This window comes from Apus apus, chromosome 28, assembly GCF_020740795.1.
Source record: "Apus apus isolate bApuApu2 chromosome 28, bApuApu2.pri.cur, whole genome shotgun sequence".
Classification (NCBI taxonomy): domain Eukaryota; kingdom Metazoa; phylum Chordata; class Aves; order Apodiformes; family Apodidae; genus Apus; species Apus apus.
The window spans coordinates 583,864-607,037 of NC_067309.1; the positions used below are offsets into that span (position 1 = coordinate 583,864).

General features: G+C 50.9%; 2 protein-coding genes across 3 annotated transcripts in view; one reads left to right on the forward strand and one right to left on the reverse strand.

Moving 5' to 3' along the window:
* LOC127394997 (keratin, type II cytoskeletal cochleal) overlaps positions 1-23,174 on the reverse strand; it is a 57,724-nt gene that overhangs the window by 22,218 nt on the left and 12,332 nt on the right. The window contains exon 1 of one of the 2 annotated variants that reach the window (XM_051641368.1): positions 15,632-15,684. The exons of the other annotated variant lie outside the window; for it this stretch is intronic. The gene's annotated coding sequence lies outside the window, so the exon portion shown is untranslated. Of the gene's footprint in view, positions 1-15,631; positions 15,685-23,174 lie in introns of those variants that run through there. 2 annotated transcript variants of the gene reach the window in all.
* On the forward strand, positions 1,908-16,836 carry LOC127394999 (keratin, type II cytoskeletal 80-like). Its single transcript, XM_051641373.1, has 9 exons — positions 1,908-2,234; positions 5,741-5,955; positions 11,136-11,196; positions 12,188-12,283; positions 14,612-14,776; positions 15,283-15,408; positions 15,506-15,726; positions 16,090-16,145; positions 16,235-16,836. Exons 1-9 carry the CDS (start codon positions 1,908-1,910, stop codon positions 16,435-16,437), a joined length of 1,470 nt encoding a protein of 489 aa, XP_051497333.1. The 3' UTR covers positions 16,438-16,836.

Consider the following 23,174-nt stretch of genomic DNA (forward strand, 5'->3'; position numbering starts at 1 on the left):
GCACAGCACAACCCTGCACAGCACAAACCTGCACAGCACAGCCCTGCACAGCACAAACCTGCACAGCACAGCCCTGCAACATCCCACCCAGCTCAGAGCAGAACGCTGCTTCCAGCCGCTATGAGATGGAACTGGCCTAACTTCACCTCATCTCCTTCCCTCAGAGGGATCATTCCTTGGGAGCCATCACAACTGCCCTCAGTACCAGATGAAGCAAAAAACTTGCCAGCTGACCCCATGACCTGATGCTAATCAGGAATACTGATGTGCCTGCAACCACAAAGCCACAAAGAAGCAGCCCACGATGAGTCTGATAATCTCACCTCACCTTGGAAAAGCCATGAGTTTTGTCATCCCCCAGCCACACATTCTGCTTTAATTCTTGAAATAAACTGTCAGGATTCAACTGAGAAGTCCTGACAAGGATTCACTGAGTGAGGGAGTTGGTATTCAAACGGATCATCGGGGAAAACATTTTCCCTGGAAAGGGTGTTTTGGTAAGATGGGCAGTCATGTGAAAGTCACTGTTCTTGGCAAAATACTGAAATTACACTTGAAGAAAATGTTCACCCCACTGGAATGGCTCATCTTCTGAAGTCCTTAAGACAGAAATTACTACATCATCAGAGATGTTTCTTGTTGAAGCAGGTCTGTGACAGGTCCCAGCTTTCTCTCACTTTACTTGGCAGGGAAATCCCCAGCTTGTCTTCCAACACGGGGCAGAAACAGACAATAAAACTTTCCCACAAAATGGAAATTCTCAATTTCGGGCAGAGAGACTATCCCCCTTCCTGGGAACACTACAATGTAATAGACAAAAAGAAGGAGAAACAGGTGCTCCTCTGTCCTGGTTTTTCACACGAGAAACTGAGTTCAAGCAGGAAAATACTGTCAAGAAAGCCATGTCCAACGTTGATTTATATCTGGGTCCAAACAGGTATTTAAGGGCGTGCCACCTTCACAGCCTAGAATTCATTAAAACACGGTGGTTTTTGGTGTCTCCAGTGCCAGCTTTTAAAAGGCTTTCAAGGAGCAGGAGTGCAGCAGCCCAAGATGGACTTGAGCACTCTTGAGATCCAATTTGATGTCTAGAGGTTTAGAAAGTCTCTGCTGTTGCCAGACCAGATGACTGGACTCCTGGTCACCACACCCAGGGGTCTCCAAACAAGACCTTTCATCCCTAAAACACTCAGAGCACCAGAAGCTTCCATGATGTGCCTGTGTGGTCAAAGGAAGACCACAAGCACCTCTAGTCATGATGAGCTTGAGATGCATTTCCAAACCTCCTCCCCTTAACCAATTCAGACTCTTTCTTTGTCATTTCAAACACTCCCTCACAAAAGAATTAATATAAATAAATTTAAAAATCACAATTCCTTCCTGCAGATTTTGGCTGGAAACCAGCCAGGGGCTGAGCCCAAGCTCCCAGTGCATCCTAGTGCAGCAGCCCTGCTCAGAGCTGTCCTCCCTGAGCCTGCTGCAGCCCAGCACCTTGGGTTGGTTTCTTCACCATTTAAGGATGAGGAAAGCAGACGCTCTGGGGCCCAGTGAATTACCTGCCAGTGATTTGTTTTTGCTGCGAGTGCCTATGCCCTCACCACACAAACAAGCTCCTGAAGAAAGGAGGGTACAGAGAGGAGGGAGGAAAAAAAGCCAACAGGTTGATCTGGATTACATCAACGGTTACACCCTCCTCCGTTTAATGAACATAGGAGAACAGGTGCTTGCAATTCATTAGCCAACCCACGAGCTGAGGAGACAGGAATTAAGCCGACCAAACTCCTCAGCGTGCCACTACTCTCCTTCTCTTTGAGGCAGCAGCAGCAAGAAAGCTTCATCTCTTTTTTTTTTTTTCCGCCTTTTCCCTCCTTTCTCCTCCCCTTGAGCTGCAGAGCAACAAGCCCAGCATGACTAACCCTTGCAGAGACTTCACCAGTGGCTCCCTCTCCTCCTGGGAGGTGTCAGGGCAGATGAGCAGAGGAAAGGCAGCCGGCATGTCCCCGGATCGCCTGGGCCGCTGCAGTCCCAGCGGGGTGGCCAGCAATGGCTTCAGCTCTCTCAGCCTCCATGGAGATGCTGGATACCTGTGCTCCTCCTACCCCTCCTTCTCCATCGATGGGAGACTCCTGGCCCCTCTGCACCTCGATATTGATCCTGACTTCCAAGCCATTCGACAGCAGGAGAAGGAGGACATCAAGTTGCTCAACAACCAGTTCGTGACCCTAATTGAGAAGGTAAGGGGAGCTGCTGAGGACCACGGTGCAGCTTGGGGATGAGGAGGGTGGGGGGGAAGCAGACACTAACCAGTCTCTCAGGAGACTTGGAAAGGCCTTCAGCTGACCATTGACAGGCTCAGGATATTAGGCTAATTACCTGATTAGTTCTTCCTTCAGTGCTATCTGTTTTAACAAGGGCTAGCATCATCTCTGGGTAAAGCTGGGCCGCATCTGTGGCCAGCGGCATCAGGCAGCCTGTGTGTCTCCTTTGCTGGGCCTGTCACCCCCTGGGTCCCTGGGGAGGACAAGCAGCTCTGTCCTGGGGGACCCAGCAGAAGCAGAGCCATGGAGACACAGCATGGGACAGAGCAGGCCTTGGCTCCCCCAGTGGACACAGCCATGGGCAGTGACGCTGATTGAGGCAGCAGCTCAAATTCTGCTCTGACAGCTAAAGACAGCTGGAAAATCATCTCCACAGCAGTGGGGTGGGCAAGGGAGACCCCCCACCCACCCCTCTCCTCTGAGGTTTTCATTGTGAGGGGTTGTGTGCTCAGCCAAGAAAGTGTCGCTTTCATCTCCTAAGATCCATGAGAAGGCAGAAGGTTTTCTCAAAGGAAAACAACTCATCCAGCCGAGGCAGGTTTCTGCAAAGCCCTGGTGCTCTGTAAACAGATGGTAATCTCCCAGGAGGATTGCTTCACTGCAGTCTACAACACAAGCACTCAATGCCAAGCTACTATGGCTTGGGATTTTTATTTTTTATTTTGTTTTAAGTCTACCTCTAAGAGGACCTGAATTCACACTGCGAAGGAGAAGGGCGGGGGAACCATCTCCCATAGCATCTATCCCAGCTGGATTCACCTACACATGCAAATAGGTGTGTGGTGGTTCCAGGGGCTGACCCTGACTGGAGGGGCATGGCAGCCTCCACCTCTGTGCTCTTCCAAGCATGGAGCTTAGCAATATGAATTTGGAGAACCCCTGGTTTGGAAATCACCCCAGTGGGTTGTACTGCATGTGCTGCAGGACTGGTCCTTGGACTATCTAGATTGAGAGGTTGGGTTTGTGTAGATGTTAGCTCTGCTCAGAAACCAGACCTCAGCAGAAAGGATGGGGGTAGGGGAGAGGGGACAAGGCCACACAGTGACAACATGTACATGAGCCAGACCACATGCACTAGCCTGTTTCGTGCAAACAGGGATGGAAGAAGTGAAAGAGCCTCCAGGTTTCCTAATAAACCCAATCTTGTGGCCTGCGGATAAGTGCGCATTACAGGGCCTGATGGACAGAAGATACAAACACCCCACCTTAGTTGCATGGCTTTGACTTTAGTGCTACCAGCTCCAGCATTTAGCTTTGAAGGCTGGAGCTTCAACTGGTGCATCAAGTGGCAAACTTCAGCCATCTGCCTCAGGCCCTCATTCCAGAGGAAAGTAATGACACTTCTTGTCAAAGAGAACTTGTCTTTTTAATCAGGAATTCAGATGGTCTCAAGCCTAAGCAGCTAATTCCTCAGATAGGTGACCACACTAACTTCAGGAGTTTGCTGCTGATGGTTTTCCAGCAGGCTGTTCCAGATCTGCTAGAATTTATTTTCCATCCAGGTGAAAGACAGGGAATAGCCAAGTGATGGAACCCCTGTTTGAAGCCCTACCTGTAGCTTTTGCAGCACAGAGGTAGAGACCTCAGAGAACCAATCTTTGGTCCCTTCTTCTGGTCACAAAATGTGGCCAGATCTGGGTGATCCCTCTGCTGCAAAACTCATGTTAAGAGACTCTGCAAGGAAGAAATTCTGGTAAGAGAGGCTAAGAAGCCAAAATGTAAGCAGTTCAGCCCAGTGGATGAGTATGGTTTGGGAACAGGAAAGAAACTAAAGAGTTAGGGAGGGGGAAAAGTACAACAACTAAGGATTGGGAGCAAGGTCAGGAACTGAGACCTTGATTCGATGGTCAAAGATGGAGTTAGAACAACAGCCAATGCACTCAATCATTTATCAACCCAGCAGCAAACAAGGAAGCTGCCTTAAAACAAGGTGCTGTTCCCTAGAGCCAATCCCACAGGCTGATCCCAGCCCTGCTGAGGGATGCTCTAGCACAATCCCTGAGATGCCTCAGATGGAAAGAGCAAATGGCCCAACTGGCTTCTGGTAGCCGTGGAGGCCACCTGCTCGTGCCACTGGCAGTGCACCTTCCTGGCTCCACTGCAGCATCGCTCTCTGGTCCCCAGCCTGCAGTGTGCACACACCGTGTCCCTCTGGTTGTGGCAGGACAAAGCACCAGCCAGCAGCCTGGGCTGGGCTGTGATGCCTGTGGCCATGAATCAACCTATCAGGAAGGGAGAATTAGGTCTCTAGCAGTGAGACCTGGAAGACCCCAGCACACCCACCCCTTCTGCTGAAAAACTGACTGAGCATCTGAAAGCTTCTGCTTTCCCCGGCTGCTGCTTCTCTCTGTGCAGACAAGAAGCATTTTAGGAAAGACACTGTCTCACCAGGTGCATCTGTGCAGTGCTCAGCAGCTGGGAACGCTGCCTCTTCAGTACGCTGACGCTGCTTGGGGCCATGGCAAGGTCAAGTCAAAAGTGAAGGCCAAGCAGAAGGCTGAGGCCTGAGAGCAGCTGCACCCCATGGCTCACACCACTCAGGGCACAGGAGAAGCTGCACCTTCCTTGTCATGCAGACACACTCGTACGGGCACTGAATCATCTCCCTGATAGAGTGGAGGCAACTCACAAATCACCAGCCAAAACGGGCCTGAAGAACTTTGGGTTTGTTCAGAGAGCAGTGAGAGAGAGAAGGAGCAATTAGATAATAACTGAAGTTAGTCAAGAGGTTTGAAGAGGAAAACTGTCAAACACGAAGCAGTCCTGTTAAAATTGTGAATGTTAGGAAAGAAGAGGGCCAGATTCACCAAAAGGCAGGGGTATGAAAATGCAGTCCCTCCTCTCTCAAGCAGACACACACAGACCTCACGTGGAGTCTGTAATTATTTTGCTTATTGTCTCGAGTTCCCATAGGCCTTGTCTCTGTTGCTTTGCAATACAAACCAGGACTCTGATTCACTCCTCAAACTTCACCATGGTGTAATCCTGCAGATTTGAAAGGACTTAACTTTGTTTGTGCCACTCCAAGGTAGTTTATCAGACTCCCATTCACCCTGGATGTGTGTGTGTGACCTGTGGTGGATTTTCAGCCTTTACTTCAATATGTCCAGAAGCAAAGGGGACCAGCATGGAACAGTTCTTAATTTTTAGTGACTTAATAAGTGATGCCCGTTCTTTCGATGTGAACATGTTCTATCAATATATTAATAAGCAGGCAACATGTAAAACTTCTAGAGGTCCCTATAATGCTACATCCTCAGGCCTGATCTTCAGGGAACTTGTCTTTCTTCCTTGGAGATCCCTTCGGATTCCAGCAGCTTCTTGCTACTCTGAGGGTCTCCTGGTCCACATCTCCTGGCAGGAGCAGCCAGCTTGGCTTTTAGCTGTCAGTGTTACTAATGTCTCTGAAACCTCTCCTGCAGGTCCAGTGCTTGGAGCAGCAGAACAAGATCCTGACAACAAGATGGAACTTCCTGAAGGATCAAGACAATTCCCACTCGGAGTCAGACATCAAGGCCATCTATGATCAGTACATGAGCAAAATGAATCAAGAGATGAAGGTGCTCAACTATGAGCAGGAAAACCTCGAGTCGGAGCTGACAAAGGTCCTGAGCACCATGGATAACTTCCGAAGCAAGTAGGTGTCTAGTCCAGCTACTGTTACAAGGGGGAACATGTTCCAAAGGTATCGATTCAGCTGTGGGATTTAACAGAGCCTTCCTGTTATTCTCAGGAAAAAATCCCTAGTTTGGTGTGCACAGAACTGTGTATTTGAGAAGTTAGCATCCTAGCCTCTTCTGATTAACTAGAGAAGAAAATACACACATCAGAAGTGAAATACCAAAGAGTGCAGGCATCTAAGAAATGCCTGAGGCCAGAGAACAGCCCTGGACAGTATTATCAGGAATTTATCTCACTAAAACAGAGAAATATTTATTCTCCACACTATTATCACAAACCAGAGCTTTCTCTCCAAACAGTTTTACAGATCTAGGCTGCTTAATATTAACAAACATCCCTTCCTACCCCCTTCACCCTGCACATTTAATGCAAAATTCTGCTTTAACCAAAAAGTCAAGACTTTTACCCAGAAAACCTCGACAGAAAACACTGAGGTAGCTGAAAGTTTCAGGGAGGACCAGCTGCCACGTGCTTATCACTGCTTCTGCCAAGAGCTTTGAGATTGTGGGATAAGAGCATTTGGGATGTGCCTGGCTCATTCAAGAAGACAATGCTTTTCTTATTATCAGTGTCATTTGCATACCACAGATGAATCCACAATTAGATCCTTTCCCTTACAGTTACACCCAGCTGCCTACACGTGGTCTCTGGAGCCTTCCATGCTGCTTATAGCAAAGAGCCATGTGGGCACTGCCAAGGCAGAGCAGTGATGTGAAGGGACTGCCCTCCTGCTGGCACTGACATCAGCGTAGGAATAGCCCAGACCTGCTCCTGATGTACAAAGTAATGCATAAATAATATCAGTGCCCTCTCCAGAGAGTTTAGATCAAGGATCTTAAAGCTCTTGGCAGACTGTAATTAAACCAGCTAGTCAATGTGTCTGCAAATCAGGGGAAGGACTGATGCTGTGCAGACGTTAGCAGAGACCCAGCAGGTAAATGTGTTACTCATGTGCACAGGGCAAGCTGGTGTGGAGCAGGAACAGAAGCTAGGAGTTTGGTTCTTGACCTTATGCTGAAATCATTATGCTCAGCATCCTTCAAAGTGACACACTGATGCACAGGTGCCTAGAAATACCTACATTCCTCCTGTCTGCTCTTTTTGGATGCTGGTTTTGCTACAAGACCTGGGCTCACTGATGCTTGCTTTGCTGACAGGTAGCAACCCTGAGCTTGGATCAAAGCCACAAGATGGACTGTGCCATTTACTTCCTGCCCTAAAAAGGTTAAGACCTGTCAGCCCTCTCTGGAGCACTTGGTCTTCCTTGCACTTCCCCGAGGAAGTAACTGTGCTGTTGCCCTGCAGTTATAAAAGATACTTCTTGGCTTATTCCCTGACAGTCAGGAAAACCTAGATAGAAAAGGTTCCCACCAGGCTGGACTGGTGGGGAAATTTAAGCTCAGACACCTGTATCTGCTCTCACAGTTTGTACTCCTGTTTGTACTTGGTAACTGCCTCATTAGTTGTCTCTGCCTAGCACTTCATTTATTTTTCAGTCAGATTTCTGAGGGAGAAAGGTGCTGAAGCAAACAGGCTGGTTGTGTGTTTCCTGCTACCTTTTGATTTTCTTGGGCAGTCACTACCTGATTGGACAAGAGGATAAGCCATGATAGGGATGCTATATCATTCAAAATTAAAAAGACTGACCCACCACACACAGAAGAGAAGGATGCACCTGCACAGCATTAGACAGCAGAGAATCCACAATGGGCACCAACTTATGACTTGCCCAAATATCAGTCTTGAGAAGAGTTCTGGTTTTGTGGGACTACACAGCCACAGGAAAGCAGCCTTCAGGAATTCCAGTGCTCCTCAAATTCCACTCCCCTTCATTTGCAGGGCCTTCCCCTTCACTTTCTCTGTGAGCTGCAAAGGCACGGGCCCTGCCAGGGGTGACCTAAGAGCAAACAGGCAAAACCCACCCTGTCCTTGGGTGCTGTTAACACCCAAAGCCAGTGCAGGTGGATTTCTGTGACAGTGACAATCCCCTGTGCTGCTCCCAGCAGTTAATGATTCACAGGGAGAGAACTGCTGCTTCTGCTGAGCCTTCTCCAGGCAGTGATCCAACCCCCTCCTAACCCACGCTGGCTCTGCTGAGTCCTGCATGCTGCCTTCCAGAAAGCTGCTGCAGCCCAGTTGTTTTTCTGGAGCAAATGGTCTGCCTAAACCATGCAAATTTTGGAGGCGTCCAACTCCTCCAGAGGTTTCTATTCCCAAGGGAAATTTTTTTGGGGGACGAAAAGCAAATAACTTCACTGGCAAATGTAAGTGGTTATGTTCTCATCCAAGCTGCTGCCCTCCAGATGAAACACACCATGCACATGGTGACCACTGAGCAGGCTGCTGAACAGCAGTTCACTTAAGATGTGAAATCTGCCTGTCAGTGTCCCCCTGTAAAGCCCCAGTTTGTCTGTTGTCTCTATCCAGGGACTGCTTTCCAAAAACCAGGAGATTTAATTAACTGGGACACTTACACTCCTTCTCAAATTAGGTTCCCATTGACCAGCAATTCCAAACACAGAGAGGAATGGAGAGGGGACAGGGAAGTGGGCTGGAGGCTGGCACAGGAGCTCCAACCCTGCTTCTTTGGGAAATCAAGCTAAAAATGAGATACTGAAACACACCACAACAGGCACAACTGCCCAGAGGTGCACATCTGCACAGGTGTTTGCTTCAGGTCCCCAGAGAGTGACCTGCACACACAAAGACCCATCTGAATGAGAAGGCAGGGAGCTCCTGCATGTGCTGACCTACTCTGGTGTGGCACTGGGGAGATACTGCAGGAAAATATGGGGCATGAAGCCTTCAGAGGATCCATTGCTGAGATCCAGGGATTGTGTTAGTCAAATCTTGCCACCTGAAGACCACACAGTAAACACCCCTGTACCTTCAACCCCTGCAGTTTGTTTTCAGCTGCTTCCTGCCCCATTTCCTTACTCCACAAGGGGAAGACTGACTTAATTTCATGCCATCAGGCTTAGATCCATCTCACCACTATATGTTCACCCTAAAGTAGTCTTGAAGGCACATCCAGAGAGGAACATAGACTGCCTGAGAGTTGGTTCACTTCTGATTTTGCTTCCTTGCCTGTGGAGGAGCCCAAGGCGACCAGACGCCTGTCTCAAGTGTGTCTTAAGTGGATGAATCGAGATGGGAAGGATTTACACCTTAATGCATGACTGCTTGGGGATTATCTCTAAGGAGACAAACGCTGTAATGTGTTTGTGGAATACTCCATCCCCATGTGAGTCATCTCCAGGCCCCAGGTCCTTCCAGAGCCCTGCACGTTTGGCTGGCTGGGCCTGATCCCTTCCAGTCAGGAGATGTTTGCTCACTGGGCAAGATTATGTCAGCGCCCAGCAACGCGCGCAGCCGCTTCGGCAGGCTGGGACAGACTGGGACTGGGCTCAGGTGCAAGGAGGATGAAGGCAGAATGGCAAGCTGTAATTAAGCTCAGTACATAGCTGCTGGCAGCAAGGCTAACATTCCAGCTATAAAGAGCAGAGAAACCAGACAAGTAAATCTCGTTAGCCACCCTACCTGGCCTGACAGAAACCAGGAAAGAGAAGGTGAGTTTAACACCGTGGGGGTACCCAAGAGAAACCTCGGAAGTGCTTAACTGCAGAGCCTGTGCCTGCCAGCTCCCCTCCCTGCCTACACTATCCCCTCTGTCCAGGAAGCAACAGCTCCAGGGAGCAGTTTTTTACATTTCAGGTCAGCTCCTGAGCATGATTTACCCCTTGCCCTGCAGTGCGATCCCCTGTGCTGTGATCCCAACACCTTCTCCTTTCTGCTCCCAGGCACAGCTCCTTCTTTCTCCTAAAGGTTTATACAACAGCAGGGAAGGCTCTAGAGAGTAATTGGAGTGGTGATGCATCCACCTCACCACAAACCAACAGAATTTGGCTGTCATTCCTGATTTTATCATAATCAATGTTAGGAGATGCCATTTTACCTCATTCCCAAAGGTCTCAGCCTTCCTCATATTAATTTGGTGACATCTGTAAGTAGCACTGAAAGGTTTCATTCACAGCCTGGAAACACCACGTGCACATCAGGGTAAGAGGTCCCTGAGGTATCATGGAAGAGCAGGGAAGCCATGACCTCCCTGAGAGAGCAACCTGCTCTGGTCTCAGCAGAAGAGCCCAGACTCCCAAAGTGTGTCCAGCAGCACAGAGGGAGATGCCAAACACCCATCACAAAATGCCCCTGCATGGCAAACAAACCAACTGCTGCTGGTCACACACCAGGCCCAGGAGACCCTGTGGCTTCCTGCTCAGATCCCTGTTTTTAGCAACACCTGGGCTAGCCACGTGCTTGTCCCAAGAGCCAACCAGGGCTACCCTGTCACCTCTGCTGCTGGCCATCAAGAAATGTATTTGCCCCTGGACTGTATTTGTTATGCTGGTCCTGCCTTATGAAACCTGTTTTTGAACACCTGCAGGGTTGGTTCCTCTGCTGGATATTCAGCCTTTGGGACTCCACCCCATCCCCTCAGGTTTTTGTTACCTCCTGTTCTGTGGGCACTGTTTTCTGTGAATTGCTGTGCCAGGTCCTGTGTTACTTCATGACTGTGCCACAGTTAGGCTGTTAGGACACTAGTCCAGTACTCCTGCAATTTTCACAAGCCAAAGTTTTCTCCCTTTTCTCCCAGAAAACTCTCAGACTTTGGCCAATAAAGCTGAGGATACCTGAAAGAAGCAGAAGAGGAAGGTTTAGGTGAAAATTTAGGAGTCTTTGGGCATGTGACTGGGTTTCACAGAGAATAACTTGCCACACCCCACTTCTTCAAGCCTACTCTCTGTGGCAAATGTGAGGTAACCTGAGGTTGCTTAGCCCTCAAATTAAATGGGAATTAAAGCTACCTCCTCTACTCTGGGGCTCTTCAGACTTAAAGTGCTTAAAGTGTTACTACAGAGGAGATGGCATGTGGCAGCTTGTTATCCTCTCTCTTGTCCAAGATGCCCACACTTAAGGGAGCTCTCTCCTCGCTGTCTAGAGCACATGAAGGTGGGACATGATAATAAAAGTGCAAAGCTTTGATACCAGCACTTTTTCAGGCCAGCAAGACAACCTTAAACATCTCAGAGGCTTTCACCATGTGCAATTTCTTACTGCTGTTTTCACTCTCCTTAGATACGAGGATGAAATTCGCCTCTGCAGTGGCATGGAATACACCTTCATGGAGCTCAAAAAGGTCAGTGGCCAGTGGAGTTGTTCATCTGGACAGGCTGTGCACCAGCTCTGCAGAGCCAGAGAAGAGTCTGGAGAGGCAAGATAGTCCAGGCTCAGCCAAGACAGTCCAGAGCTAGCCAAGAGTCCTTAAACCATACAGTTAATAAGGTGTGGAGGGTGACAGCAAAGTGGTGAACACAGTTACCATTTCAATAAGGAAAGTACAAGTGAGTCTGGGCCACCTGTGGTTATGGAGAAGTCCTGGGGCTCCTGGTGGAAGCGCCTGGAGGTCAGACCATGCCTGCACCCAACCATGCTGCAATTGCCCCAGCCAGACCTGGCCTGGAGGGGTCTGCACCCCCGGAGCCTGCAAGGCAGCACCTCTCCTCCCTGCATGTTTCCTCTCTGAATGAAATCACAGGTTGGGAAAGGCTGGGAATTGATAACCGTGTTTGCTTTTGTTTCCTGTCGAAGGGCCACACCCTGCTCAAACATCCCGTCCCAGAAGTAGCTGCTGAAATGGGAGGCTTTGTGCACAGCCTTGGCATGAAAAAAAACAAACCCAAGGTGCAGGAATACAGGGTATTATTAGACAGAGGAAACATTCTCCACAAATTATCATTATGGCTAATTGCATGTTTTCCCTGACACACTCATCAGCCAGTAAGGGCAGTTCTGGTGACTTCTGTGAATGGCATCAAAGTTCTCAATAACCTGTGCTTTTTGTGGTGAACAAAGGATGAGTGGACCAGCCCTGCTCGTTTCCTTCTCCACCCTACCTCATTTGAGACTTCCACCAAAACCCTCACTCACAAAAACCCCCAAAAACCCAAAAAACTGCAGAGAAAAAAGGTCCACAAAGGACCCTCCTTACTTGTAGAGCAGGAGAGCAGTTTCACAAGTACCTGCCAATAAATAGCAAGCAGGGCACTTGCTGGGGGAGAGATGGCAGTGGGAAAGACTTCTTGCTACAAAGACAAACCATTGATTAATACACTTTCCATCTCCTGTAGGATTTAGATGTGAGCTCCTTGCACAGAACTGAGCTGGAGGTGAAGCTCAATGGGCTCCAAGAGCTGATGGATTTGAAAAAAACCGTCTACGAGCAGGTAAAAAACGCACTCTGCAGAGTGGTCCAGGAACACACAAGCTGCTATGCAACAACATGGCACTTTTGTGGACAGTTCCACTACAGAGAGGGCCTTGTTCTAGATTTACACCAAAATGAGAGCTTGTCCAGGGGAGCTGCAAGGTGTTGCAGACAACTATTAGATGGCTTAAGGCAGGGTCTTGTGAGCTAATCCCTTTAACTAAACCAGCTCCATTTTAAATTTGACCAGGATGCTCCTTCTGCTCCACAGCTGCTGGGTCTCCTCTCTATCACTCAGGAATCCCCCTCTGACCCCAAGCTGGCTGGTTGGGGCCTCAGCTTCTAACCCCACTGATGGCATTTCCTTGAGACCAAGTGCCTCAAGTCAGGAGCAAGACAAAGATTATTCTATTCAGAATCAGAGGAAGGGCTGACAACAAAACTGGACAAGCTGTGGTGAACCTGGGGGAGGTGCTGGATGCTCTTTAACATGATCCAACACACTCCGTTTCCTCCAAAATCAGAAATGTACAGTCAGGAATGATTTCAGCAAGGCAGGGAGGCTGCAGAGTCTGCAGCTCTTCAGACAGACCCAAAGGCTGCCTAGATCTACTTAAAGTGATTTCAGCCACTTACTCAGAGCCTGTAAAATGTTACCAAGCAGGCTCAGCAGTGTTTTGGGAATACTAATGATTTGTCTGAATTCTACCAATACAAGCAATTAAAATGCCTGGCAGAAGAATGTTAACATTCCTTGTGGGGAAACTGAGGCACAGAGACACAGAAAGACCTGGACAGAATTAGAACTGCATTAGAACACAGCCCCTGTTTGCAGCTAACCACCTTCTTTAAAACTGTAAAATTCCTGGTGCAATTCCTGGATCTTCTTGAGCTGATTTCCTTCAGGTTCCACTCTGCTGTCCTGGCAGAAGGCTGTAATTATTTTTTTCATGCAAAGAAATTCCCCCCTGATCTCTCTCTGCCCTCTCTCCAAAGCCTGTTCTCAGGTCAATCATTTCCTTGCCTGGACCTGTTGATTTGACTGACATCAATGTACAGGCACAAATACCCAGTGGAAGGGCAAATGAGGGAAAACTGCTGGACAGCTTTATTCACAGCATGCTGGTATGAATCAGAAGAAAATCCCAGCCTTGATCCTCATTCATAAACCATCAGGTTCTCTTTTCCCCCCTCCCCTCCCTGGCAGTGGATACTCAGGTATTTGCAGTAAAGATGCATTTTCTCATCCAGCTATTAATGTGCTAAAAAATAAACAAAGAGGCTCCAGGATTAAACACCAGTGGGAAAAAAATACACTGGTAATCCTGTTTTTTGGAAGAGTGGTGGGGTATTTTTCTGTTATTCATGAATCACCATCTCTGGGAGCCTTTGTTTCCCCAGTCAGGGTAAGGCAAAGCAAACAAGGTATACAAATGCTTCTCTAAGAGATTAGAGCCCTCAGCACAAAAGGGAAGAACAAAAAGACCCAGATGAAAGGTAAGAAATAGGGATAGATGTATGCTGCTCTCTTTTAACACTGGTGTAAATCAGAAGCAACTGCAGAGGTCCTGATAAGAGTGACACCCCTGCAGGAGCCATCTGAGGCTGGGGGGAGCTGCCAAGTGAACGTGTACACCATCTGCTCAACATCAAGTCATGTCTTGCCTGGATACAAACCACCCAGGAGTGTAGTTTACTGGCATGGATTAAGGGTCCCTTTCAGGTTCACTGAGGGGAGTCTGCATTCATCATTGTTTGGCTTGAAGCTGTGATGGAGACAGCAATCATGAGCAGATAACCCAGTCAGTGTCACTGCAGCTTGTGTGTCCGTGTTCCTGCTTCCCCCACGCTGGCTTGAGTTCCCCCAGGACGTGAGAGCAGCTCAGGGGGTGGGACAGGCCTGCTAGTGATGGATGTGTTCAGAGAAGGGTCCTGCTTCCCCCTTCTTTTACCAGACACAAAGCAGACTAGAGCAACAGAAGTGGCAGCCTCAGCCTCTCTAGATCCTGAGGCAGAGCTCCCAGCCTGCAGACTGCTTCACACTGCCCTAGTCCTTGCCCACCATCTGAGCAGTGACAGGTACTGCAGCATGATCATCACTTCAAGAAACCTGCTCTTGATGCAGTATAAATGCACCGTTTTGTCAGACTCTAGTCAGATTGTACCCAGAGGTCCCAAACCAACACCCTAACCTGAGTCTGGATTTTATGGAGAAAAGAATACCAGCTTCCAAACTTCAGAGTCCGAAAACCTAGGAAATCTCACCATCTGCCAGTGTTCAGCTCTCCTGTCTTGTAGCTTTGTTGACTACTTGGTTTTTCAGTCCTGTTCTCTCTCTGCTATTCAGGAACTCGAGGAGCTGCTGACAGAAATTAAGGACATTTCTGTTGTACTGGGAATTGACAATGCATGCAAACTGGATCTGAGCAGAATTGTGGAAGAAGTGAGGGCCCAGTATGAAGCCCTGGCTCGTCGGAGCTGGGAGGAGGCTGAAGCACTTACCAGGAGAAAGGTACTTGTCACCTTATCTGATTGATACTGGGGAGAGGCAGGGAAAGAAGAGGCAGATCAGCCTAGAAACTGCGGGAATCAGCAAGATGTGGAGGGACAGGCTACACCTGGGAATGGAGGGGGAGAGAGTGCTAACCCAGATCAACTCCTCCTCACTCAGATGTGTAAATCAGGAGTTTCATGGCTCTAGGCTCTCCACACCGTCAGTGAAGAAGGCCAAGGACATCTCCCAGTGGCAGCTTGGCCACCTAAGATGCAAATGACCTTCCACTGGTGCTTCTCCAAACAGAGCAAATAAGAATGTGATTAACCCCAAGAGACAGTGTGCTCTTCATCTGGCGCAGCTTTGGCCAGAAGAGGCTTTGTGAATGAGCCCTAAATCCTTCCACACACCTGCTATTTTTCCTCAGCTAAGTGTTTCTCCTCAAGGGCAGTGGGAATCCTCCCAGATTCCTTTGCTACAGTAGAGGAGGCTGCAGATAACCCACCCTTCCATCTCCCCTGCAGCTGAATGAAGGGAGTACCCAGTCAGGCACCTACGGGGGTCACCTCCTTGACAGCCGCCGGGAGATCGCAGACCTGAACATACAGATCCAGAAGCTGAGGTCCTGCATCGTGTCCCAAAAGAGCCAGGTGAGTCCTGGGAGGGGGGTGGCAAAACTCTGACGCACAGGTCTGAAACCACAACACACCTAACACCCCCACCACCCTTTCCTCTTTGCAACACCAGTGCCTGCACTTAGAGGAGCACATCAAAGAAGCAGGAGAGCATGGTGAGATGGCCCTCAAGGATGCCAAAGCCAAACTGGCCAAGCTAGAAGAAGCCCTACAGAAGAGCAAAGAGGATATGGCTCACCTGGTGAAAGAGTATCAGGAGCTGATGAATGTCAAGCTGGCACTGGATGTGGAGATCCTCACTTACAGGAAGCTGATGGAAGGGGAGGAGAGCAGGTAAGCTGGGCTTCCTTGCACCTGAAGAGGGGAGGGGATGCACCCAAACAGCTAGGGAGAAAGCAGACATCCCAAGCTTTGAGTCTGGTACTGAAAGCTTGATCGAAGAAAGAACAAATCTAAGCAGTCCCCCATACTGTTGGGCCCTTTCTCTTGCTCTGAAGTTTCCCTTAGACTTCCCAGTTTGGAGGGTTCCAGTAGTTCTCTAGATAAAGCTTTGCCCAGGTGCTGCTGATTGAGCCCTTGTGGCCCAACCATGCCCTTGGCTCTACCCATGTAGCCCAGCTCACATGGGCCATACTCCAGTTCCCTCTATCCCTCTGGCACTGCAGAGGTTAATACGTGTCCTCACTCTGTTCACAGCATGGAGCAGACAATTCCCACCCTCATCAGCACCATCCACTCCAGGCCAAAGGACCGTAAGTGGCTTTATTCATACAACTTGGTGAAGCAGAGTGGGAATGAACCATTTCTAACCTCCCTCCTCTCGTTCCCCCCACCCCTGCAGTTTCTGCCAGCACCCTGAAGAACTCCAAGCTCTTTGCAAGAGGAACAGGCAGCACCAGTGGGGAGATGAGGCCAAATGGAGGCAGCACAAAGGAGCTGCCCCCCAGAAGCTGCAGCAACAACGCAGCGAGGCCTGGAGCAGGTGCCTCCCCTGGTGCTGCCCACCCAGTGCTCAGCTCCCTGCCCGCCCAGGAGTGCTCCTAGGAGAAACAGACCCTGCAGCATAAGCACAAGACCTGTTGGCATCTGTAGCCAAATGAGGCCAATGCACTTTCTCCTGAACTCAAGCCAGCGTCCGAGGGACGAAGGATGAGAATCCATTCCAGGCTGTCTCTTCCAAGTCTGTCTTTGCAACATCCCAGTTAACATCTCTCTTACCAGTTACAAGCAGAGTCCAGCCCAGGACTTTAAGGACTCTCCCAGTCACATACCCAGTCCTTCCTCTCTAGGCCTGTCTCCCCAGAGGATCTGCATTCCCAGCCTTTGAGATCTCCCTATAGGAAACTCGACAGGAGGGGCAAGTATTATCCCAGAAGCTTGTAGCCCAGCAGCCAGAAGCCTCCAGCCATTTTTCCAGTATTACCAATCACTCCCTCTGCTCTGTGCCTGTGAGAGGTGTTCACTGCTGTGGCTTTTGGAGGAAAACAGCATCAAGCTTTCCAAACTGTGCTGCTGGGGAGATGCAGGTGAACAACCTGAGCCAGGTGGATTTGCAACATCTGGATTTGCGTATCTGGTGACATGTTGGCTGTACTGGGGGATCCCTGGCCACTTCAGAGCACTTAATTGATTTTACTGCCTCCTGGGTGGCCTCTCTCATTCCTTTCCACGCCACCAAAGCTAAAGCTCCTTAACATTTACTTCCATAAGCCATCTCTCTAGCCAAGAGCATCTCTGCCTGTCACCTAATGGCACTCCAGACTCCACACACAGTGGTGCTAGGCCCTAGAAATGGGACATTGCTTCCCATTTAACCTCAACGAGCAGGACTTGTCTGTATTTATTGAACTTACACAGCAGCTGTTCCCTCTCCTAGTTGACACCAGCCAAGACACACCAGTCAGTAGCACCAAAGCTACCAGCACCAGCTCTGCAGATGCCATGTCCCCTGCAAGCAAGGTAGGGGGGATGTTCCCACCTCAACCCAGGCATTACTGTGGCCCTCCTGAACACTCACACAGTGCCCTGCAGTATTTTCCTTTAAGAGGCCAGACTTTGGCCTCAGCCACTGCCACACAACCCCACTTGAGTTCCCAGATCTGGAGTTCCCAGCAGGAGTTGTTAATAGTCTCTTGGCTATTTCCGTTCAGTGAGTTGCACTATTTCCAAGTTTCTGTAGGATAGAACAACTACTGTAGCCTCCATGTAACCAGAACACCTGCTCTCCAGGGTTATGGCTGTTAAAATAAAGTGTCACGTGGAAAATATTGTCTTGATGGCTTTTTTTCCAAATTCCTTACCACAGCCCACCTGAAGCAGCCATTCCTTCCCCAGTTGCCAGCAGGTCTCAGTCAAGGACTCTGGCAGCCAAATGAAGCTGAAATTGCTTCCCAGGTAATTTGTTTACTGCATATTCCCAGGAAGAGGCACAAGGGGCTGGAGGGGCAGATGTGGAACCAGGGCAGCCAAGGCTTTGGGGAGCTCCCTCTTGTTCTGCCACTAGGGTCCCACGTGGCTTTGGACCCCAGAGCAGCCCAAGCATGTGTCAGGAGGGTTATTGCACGGGCTGCCACCCTCCCACCACCAATTTCATCTGCACCAACTTCCCCTTGCTAAATTTGCTAACTGGGGGCTCTGAGCACCTGAGGAACCACACTTGAACAAAGCCCCTCATTTCAGAGGTGCCCTTCCAGAGCACAGGGGCTTTCTTGGTGCTCCTTCCTCAAAAACCCCCTCTCCTCTAAGGGACTTAACCCAGGAAAATCGAAGCAGACGAGGCCCCCCAAGGTGCTAGAGGACCTGAGGTGGGGAGTGTCTCTGCTCTGCTGTTTGCTGCCCTCCTGGGAGAAACATTGCATTTCTGGGGTGAGCTCAAGGGGTTGGGAGCAGAGGGGAGGCCAGTCCAGCTCAGCAGAAAGAGCCACCAGCTGTTAAATCTAGTTTCTCAAAGCAGCAGGGATGGGAAAGGGGGGAGCTGTGGGTGAGCTCCCAGTGGTACAAGCTGTTGGCAGGGCAGAGCTGCCCCTGCAGGCAGAGCCCTTCGCTGGGGAGGAACAAGGCTGGTCTGTGCAGGGCTGCACGGGTCGAGGGTGCAGGGAGCCCCAGAGGAACCTGGGCTCCCAAGAGCCCTGGAACAGCAGGGTGGGGCTGAGGTTCCACCACCGACGGGAAGAAGGAGAAACTCAGAGCTGCTTTTGCCCAGAATGAAACCTGAATGGAAAAGGAGGGCTTAGGAGCCCTGAGCACCCAGCCTGGAGGAGCTGGAGCACAGGGTACTCAGAGATGTGTGCTTGCAGACAGGCTGGAAAAGGGCTCAGCAGCAGCTCAGTCCTACAAAGTAAGAGCTTCTACCTGTTTTCCCTCCCTGCCTTATGGGTTTTTTGTTTTCCTTTGTTTTTTGCTGTTTCTGAGCCTTCACCACCCAGAGGATTGGGAGAGAGCCTGAGGCCAGAGCGGGAACTTGGAAGCTGGACTCCTGGGTTCAGTTCACCGTCCTGGGACCCAGGAGAGGACTCAACTCACTATTTCACTGTCTCAGTCACTTCACTGCTCTGTGCCTCAGCTTCCCCACTGACAACTGGAAAGTGTCTATTAATCCACATCATACCAGGGCAGTGATTTGAGGCAGCAGCAGAGCTGCTGCACACCACTGATGGGAGCTGAGCTATGCCTGAGACAGTCACATTGCTCTGGGACACCCGTATCTGCCCCTGCACCCATCCTTCCCTCTCCTCCATCCTACCCCTTAAGCACTGACTTCATCTGAAGGACCAGCCCCTTCCTCAGGGCTGATTTCTGGAGCTCTTCTGACACCAGAGATACAGCCAGCTCTGGAGCCACCTGTTATGTTTCCTGGGGCAGTTCTCAATACCTTTTTTCCCTTACCCAGTGAAGGGCATCACACCGATACCATGGCCATACCATCAACTCAGGAGCTCAGAATCCCCTTTGTGGAGCAGGGGACAGTCCAGGGCAAGGACGCTGAGCCAGCACAGTAATCACCACTTATTTAATTGCTGCTAAGGGGATCAGTGGAATAAAGGCAAGCTCATCCACGTTATCTGGTGAGCTACATCTGGGCAACCAAAGCACAGCCATCTCCAGGTAAAGCCGTATCAGTTTCTGTGAGAGGTTTTCCAAAGATGATCTCAAACTCCGTCTGGAGCCAAAGATTGGAGCATCTGCTCCAGCATGGGGAAAGGAGATACAAGATGTCCAGTACACAGCCCAGTTGCAAGACAAAGCCCAGGGGCAAATCCCAGGGACAGATAAACCCATGTGCTGAAAGCAGGGGTAGAGCTGACTTTGGTGGGGCAGACTCTGGCAGGGAAGATCACCAGGGAAATATTGTGTGTCTGCACAACAGCAACTGGGCTGGAGGCCAGAAGACAAGCCAGAGCAGACAGAGGGAAGCGGCAGGGCTCCTCTGCTGCCTTCCAAGCCGGGAGAGTCTCAGCCCCAGACCACATCTAAGGGCACCACGTACCTGGGCGCTGCCTCCCGGCTTGGGGAGCACCCAAGTGTGAGCTCCAGGCTCCCTCTCCTGGGCAGGTCACACCATTGCAAACGCCTCCACAGACAGAGGCCTCCAAGCCCTGGAACCCATTGAGCTGCCACATCCCAAGCAGCTCCCTCCTTTCTTTCAGCAAGCCCAGTCTCCCAAGAGAAAGGGGAAGTAGCTCCCACGCAGGAAGAAAGAGGACACCAAAGTGTGGTCAAGATCACTCCCTGGACACTTCACGAGGCTACAAAGGAAATGAGGCACAGAGGTTTGTTCAATCCTGAAGGGTCCTCCTCACTCACCAAGAACTCATGTCCCGGTGGAAATCATGCCTGTAGCCCAGCTTGGCTGGCCCAGATTCACTTCACCACGCACAGCCTGAGCTCTCATTCCTTCATAGCCCACACAAGCTCCAAATCAGGCTGGGGAGCTGCTTGGGGAAGGCAAATCAGTTCCCACCAGACCTAGGCGAGAAACACCTCCATCAGTTCCCACTGGTCCAAAGAATAAATCTGTTACATTCCCCTCCTTGGTGTCTGCCTCCTGAGCAACACCAAAACCTCTGGCTGGGGGGGTGCTGCCAGCCCCACGCTGAAAAAGGCTATGGAGCCTTTCTGGCCTGCAGAGAGACACCACTTTTCTGTCCTCTTAGAGCTAATTCCTGCAAGAAAACACTAAAAATAACTTTATAGAGAGATAAGCCATGTTTTCCTTTGGAAACAGCTTTCAGCCCATCTGCTCCCCATGACACAGCCATCCAGCTGCATGTGGGAGCATTTCTGGTTCTTCTCCCACCTCTCCTTTCCCTCCAGATGTAGGGATGCTCCTGTGGGCAGAAGCAGAGAGCAGCCACCAGGCTCCCATTGGAACAGCTCATGGACCTGGTCTCGAAGCAGCCAGCCTCTCCTGCAGTCCCCCCAGGGCACTGAGCAGCAGAGCTCACAAGGACAAGTAAATTCAGACTGGGGAAATTTGGCACAAGCCAAGTTCATGGTCTGTACCAGAGGGGGGGAAAAATCCCTCCACATGTTCCATGTTGTTAAACATGTGGGAAGTGAGATGGAAATGTGTTCCTGGGGTGGAGAAAGAATAGCCTAGAGCTCTAGAGACTTTCCACTACGCCTAGTCCCACCAAGTGCAATTGCTCTCTTCCAGAAATACCCTCAAGCCCACTCCAATTCCCAGCCCAGTTTAATCTGCCAGTCCCACTTCACCCACAGGTGCTTCCCCTGGTTCCAGCTCATGTCTGGAGAGACTCCAACAGATAGGGCACAGAACAGGAGGAGGAAGATGGATCCTGCAGGCTCATCTCCCAGGCCTGTTGCCTGGCACAGACATTGAAGCAGCTTGCCCCGTGAAATCAGACATTAGGGAAAAAGAACTCCCCCGGTTTTGGGTAAAAGCAAGAGTTTAATTTTCTTTCCCTGCATGATGTTGGACAAAACTGTGCCTCAGTTTCTCTTTTTTTTTTTTTTTTTTTTTTTTTTTTTCCTGAAACCTAAGATGGGATCAAATTGCAAGGGGTATAATTTAGTTTTCCTAACCAAATGCTCCTGCCTAGGACAGATAGCAGGGAGTTTAACAAACAGGAAAGAGCCTTAACCATCACAGAATCTGGCGGTCACTAATTTATACTGCCCCTACTATTCACCTGAGCTTGAAGAAATCTCCAGTCCCACCAAGAGGTGCCCTTGGTTGCCCACTCATCACCTCCCTGGCTCTTGGGGGACACAGAACCTGCCTGTTCCTGGGGGAACCCGCCTCTTCGCAGGCCCCAGAAATCAGCCAGGCCAGCTGCAACGTCAACACTCTAACTGTCATTGTCTCCAGGGCACCTGGAGAAGGGAGGGGAGGGCAGGGAAGGGTGGAGGCAAACGTGCCCATCAGCATCCACGCCTCTCACCCGGCCCTTCACAGGGAGGAGGAGCAGCCGGCCTTGGTTTTTTCACCATATAAGGCCAGGTTTTTCTCTCCGGGGCCAATCCCGGGAAGAATGCGAACACCTGAGCCGTGCCCGCTTTGCCAGGGCCCGTCCCCCCTGCCCACACCCTCCCCGGGCAGCGGCTGCAGCTCCAGCAGGGATGGGGCGGCTGCCTCCCCGCAGCCCGCTCCCCACCCGCCCCCAAACGGGGGAGATTCTGCCCTGAGTCCATTCATCCCTGGGGACAGTGGCCTCGTCGGGGCTTTCCTCTCCTGCAGCCCCTCAGGCTGCCCAGAGCGGCCAAGCTGAGCTCAGGGTGTCTGCTGCCAGGCTGGGTTGCCCTTTTCTTTCAACTATTTCCAGTTATTCCCCATCCCAGACACGTCCTTCTGTCCTGCAGCCATCCCTCTGCGCAGCTCCCGCCTCCACCTGCGCCTGCTGGCTCGGGGCAGCCCTGGGGTCTCCACCTCCCAGACAGGTGTCCCCACAGACCTGCTTCACCTTTGAGGTGTCCTCAGCCTGGCTTTGGTTCAGGGAAACCAGATCACAGGGGGACTCCACACATCGCCCTGTCGCGGCTGGGACTCCCAGCAGCGCCAAAACCAGTGAGTGACAGGGCTGGCAGCCTTCTAGCCCAGTGGCTCCCAGTCCTGGGACCACATCTCGCTGCCTCAGCCCAAGGGGAGAGGAGGAATGAAGGACTCGCCACTTGGTGCCCTCAGACTAGTGAAAAAAACCCCAACAAACCAGCAGACCCAACCTGCTACCAGCCAGAAGGGAGATAGAAGAGGCCAGAAGAGCCCCTGAGCTGCCAGGCGGACCCAGCCAGCCCCCAGCCCCGTCCCCAGGCCGTGCTGCAGCCACACACGTGCCAACTCCGCCGTGACTCCGCACGCCAGCGCCCTGACCAAACGGGCCCTGGAATTTCAGAGAAACCAGCGCTCCCCTTGTTGTGCTGCCAAGACTCAGTCCCCGCCTGCCAACCCCGCTGGGTAGAGCGGGCCGGGTGCCAGCGGTTGTGTCAGCGCGGCCCTGGGGCTCGGCGGGTGGGAGCGCCCCAGCGCCCACACCTTCGCCCCCGGCGGTGCCAGCGACTCGCACACGCAGCAGCAGCTGCTGCTTCAACACACTCCCCACCCAGCCCAAATTCCTGCCTATCCACAAGGCTGTCCTAGGCCCGGAGGAAGCCTCGTCTGAAACAAAATGGCAAGCAGGTTGGCCATTTGATGTTTGCCTCTAATGCTGCGGAGCCCTGCAGGAGGACGGAGCCCCAGCGTGGGGAGCAGCCCTTGTGGGAGGGCAACGTTTCGTTGTCTGGAGGACATGAGTCAAAACAGTGTTTCCCAGGGCCTCCTGACC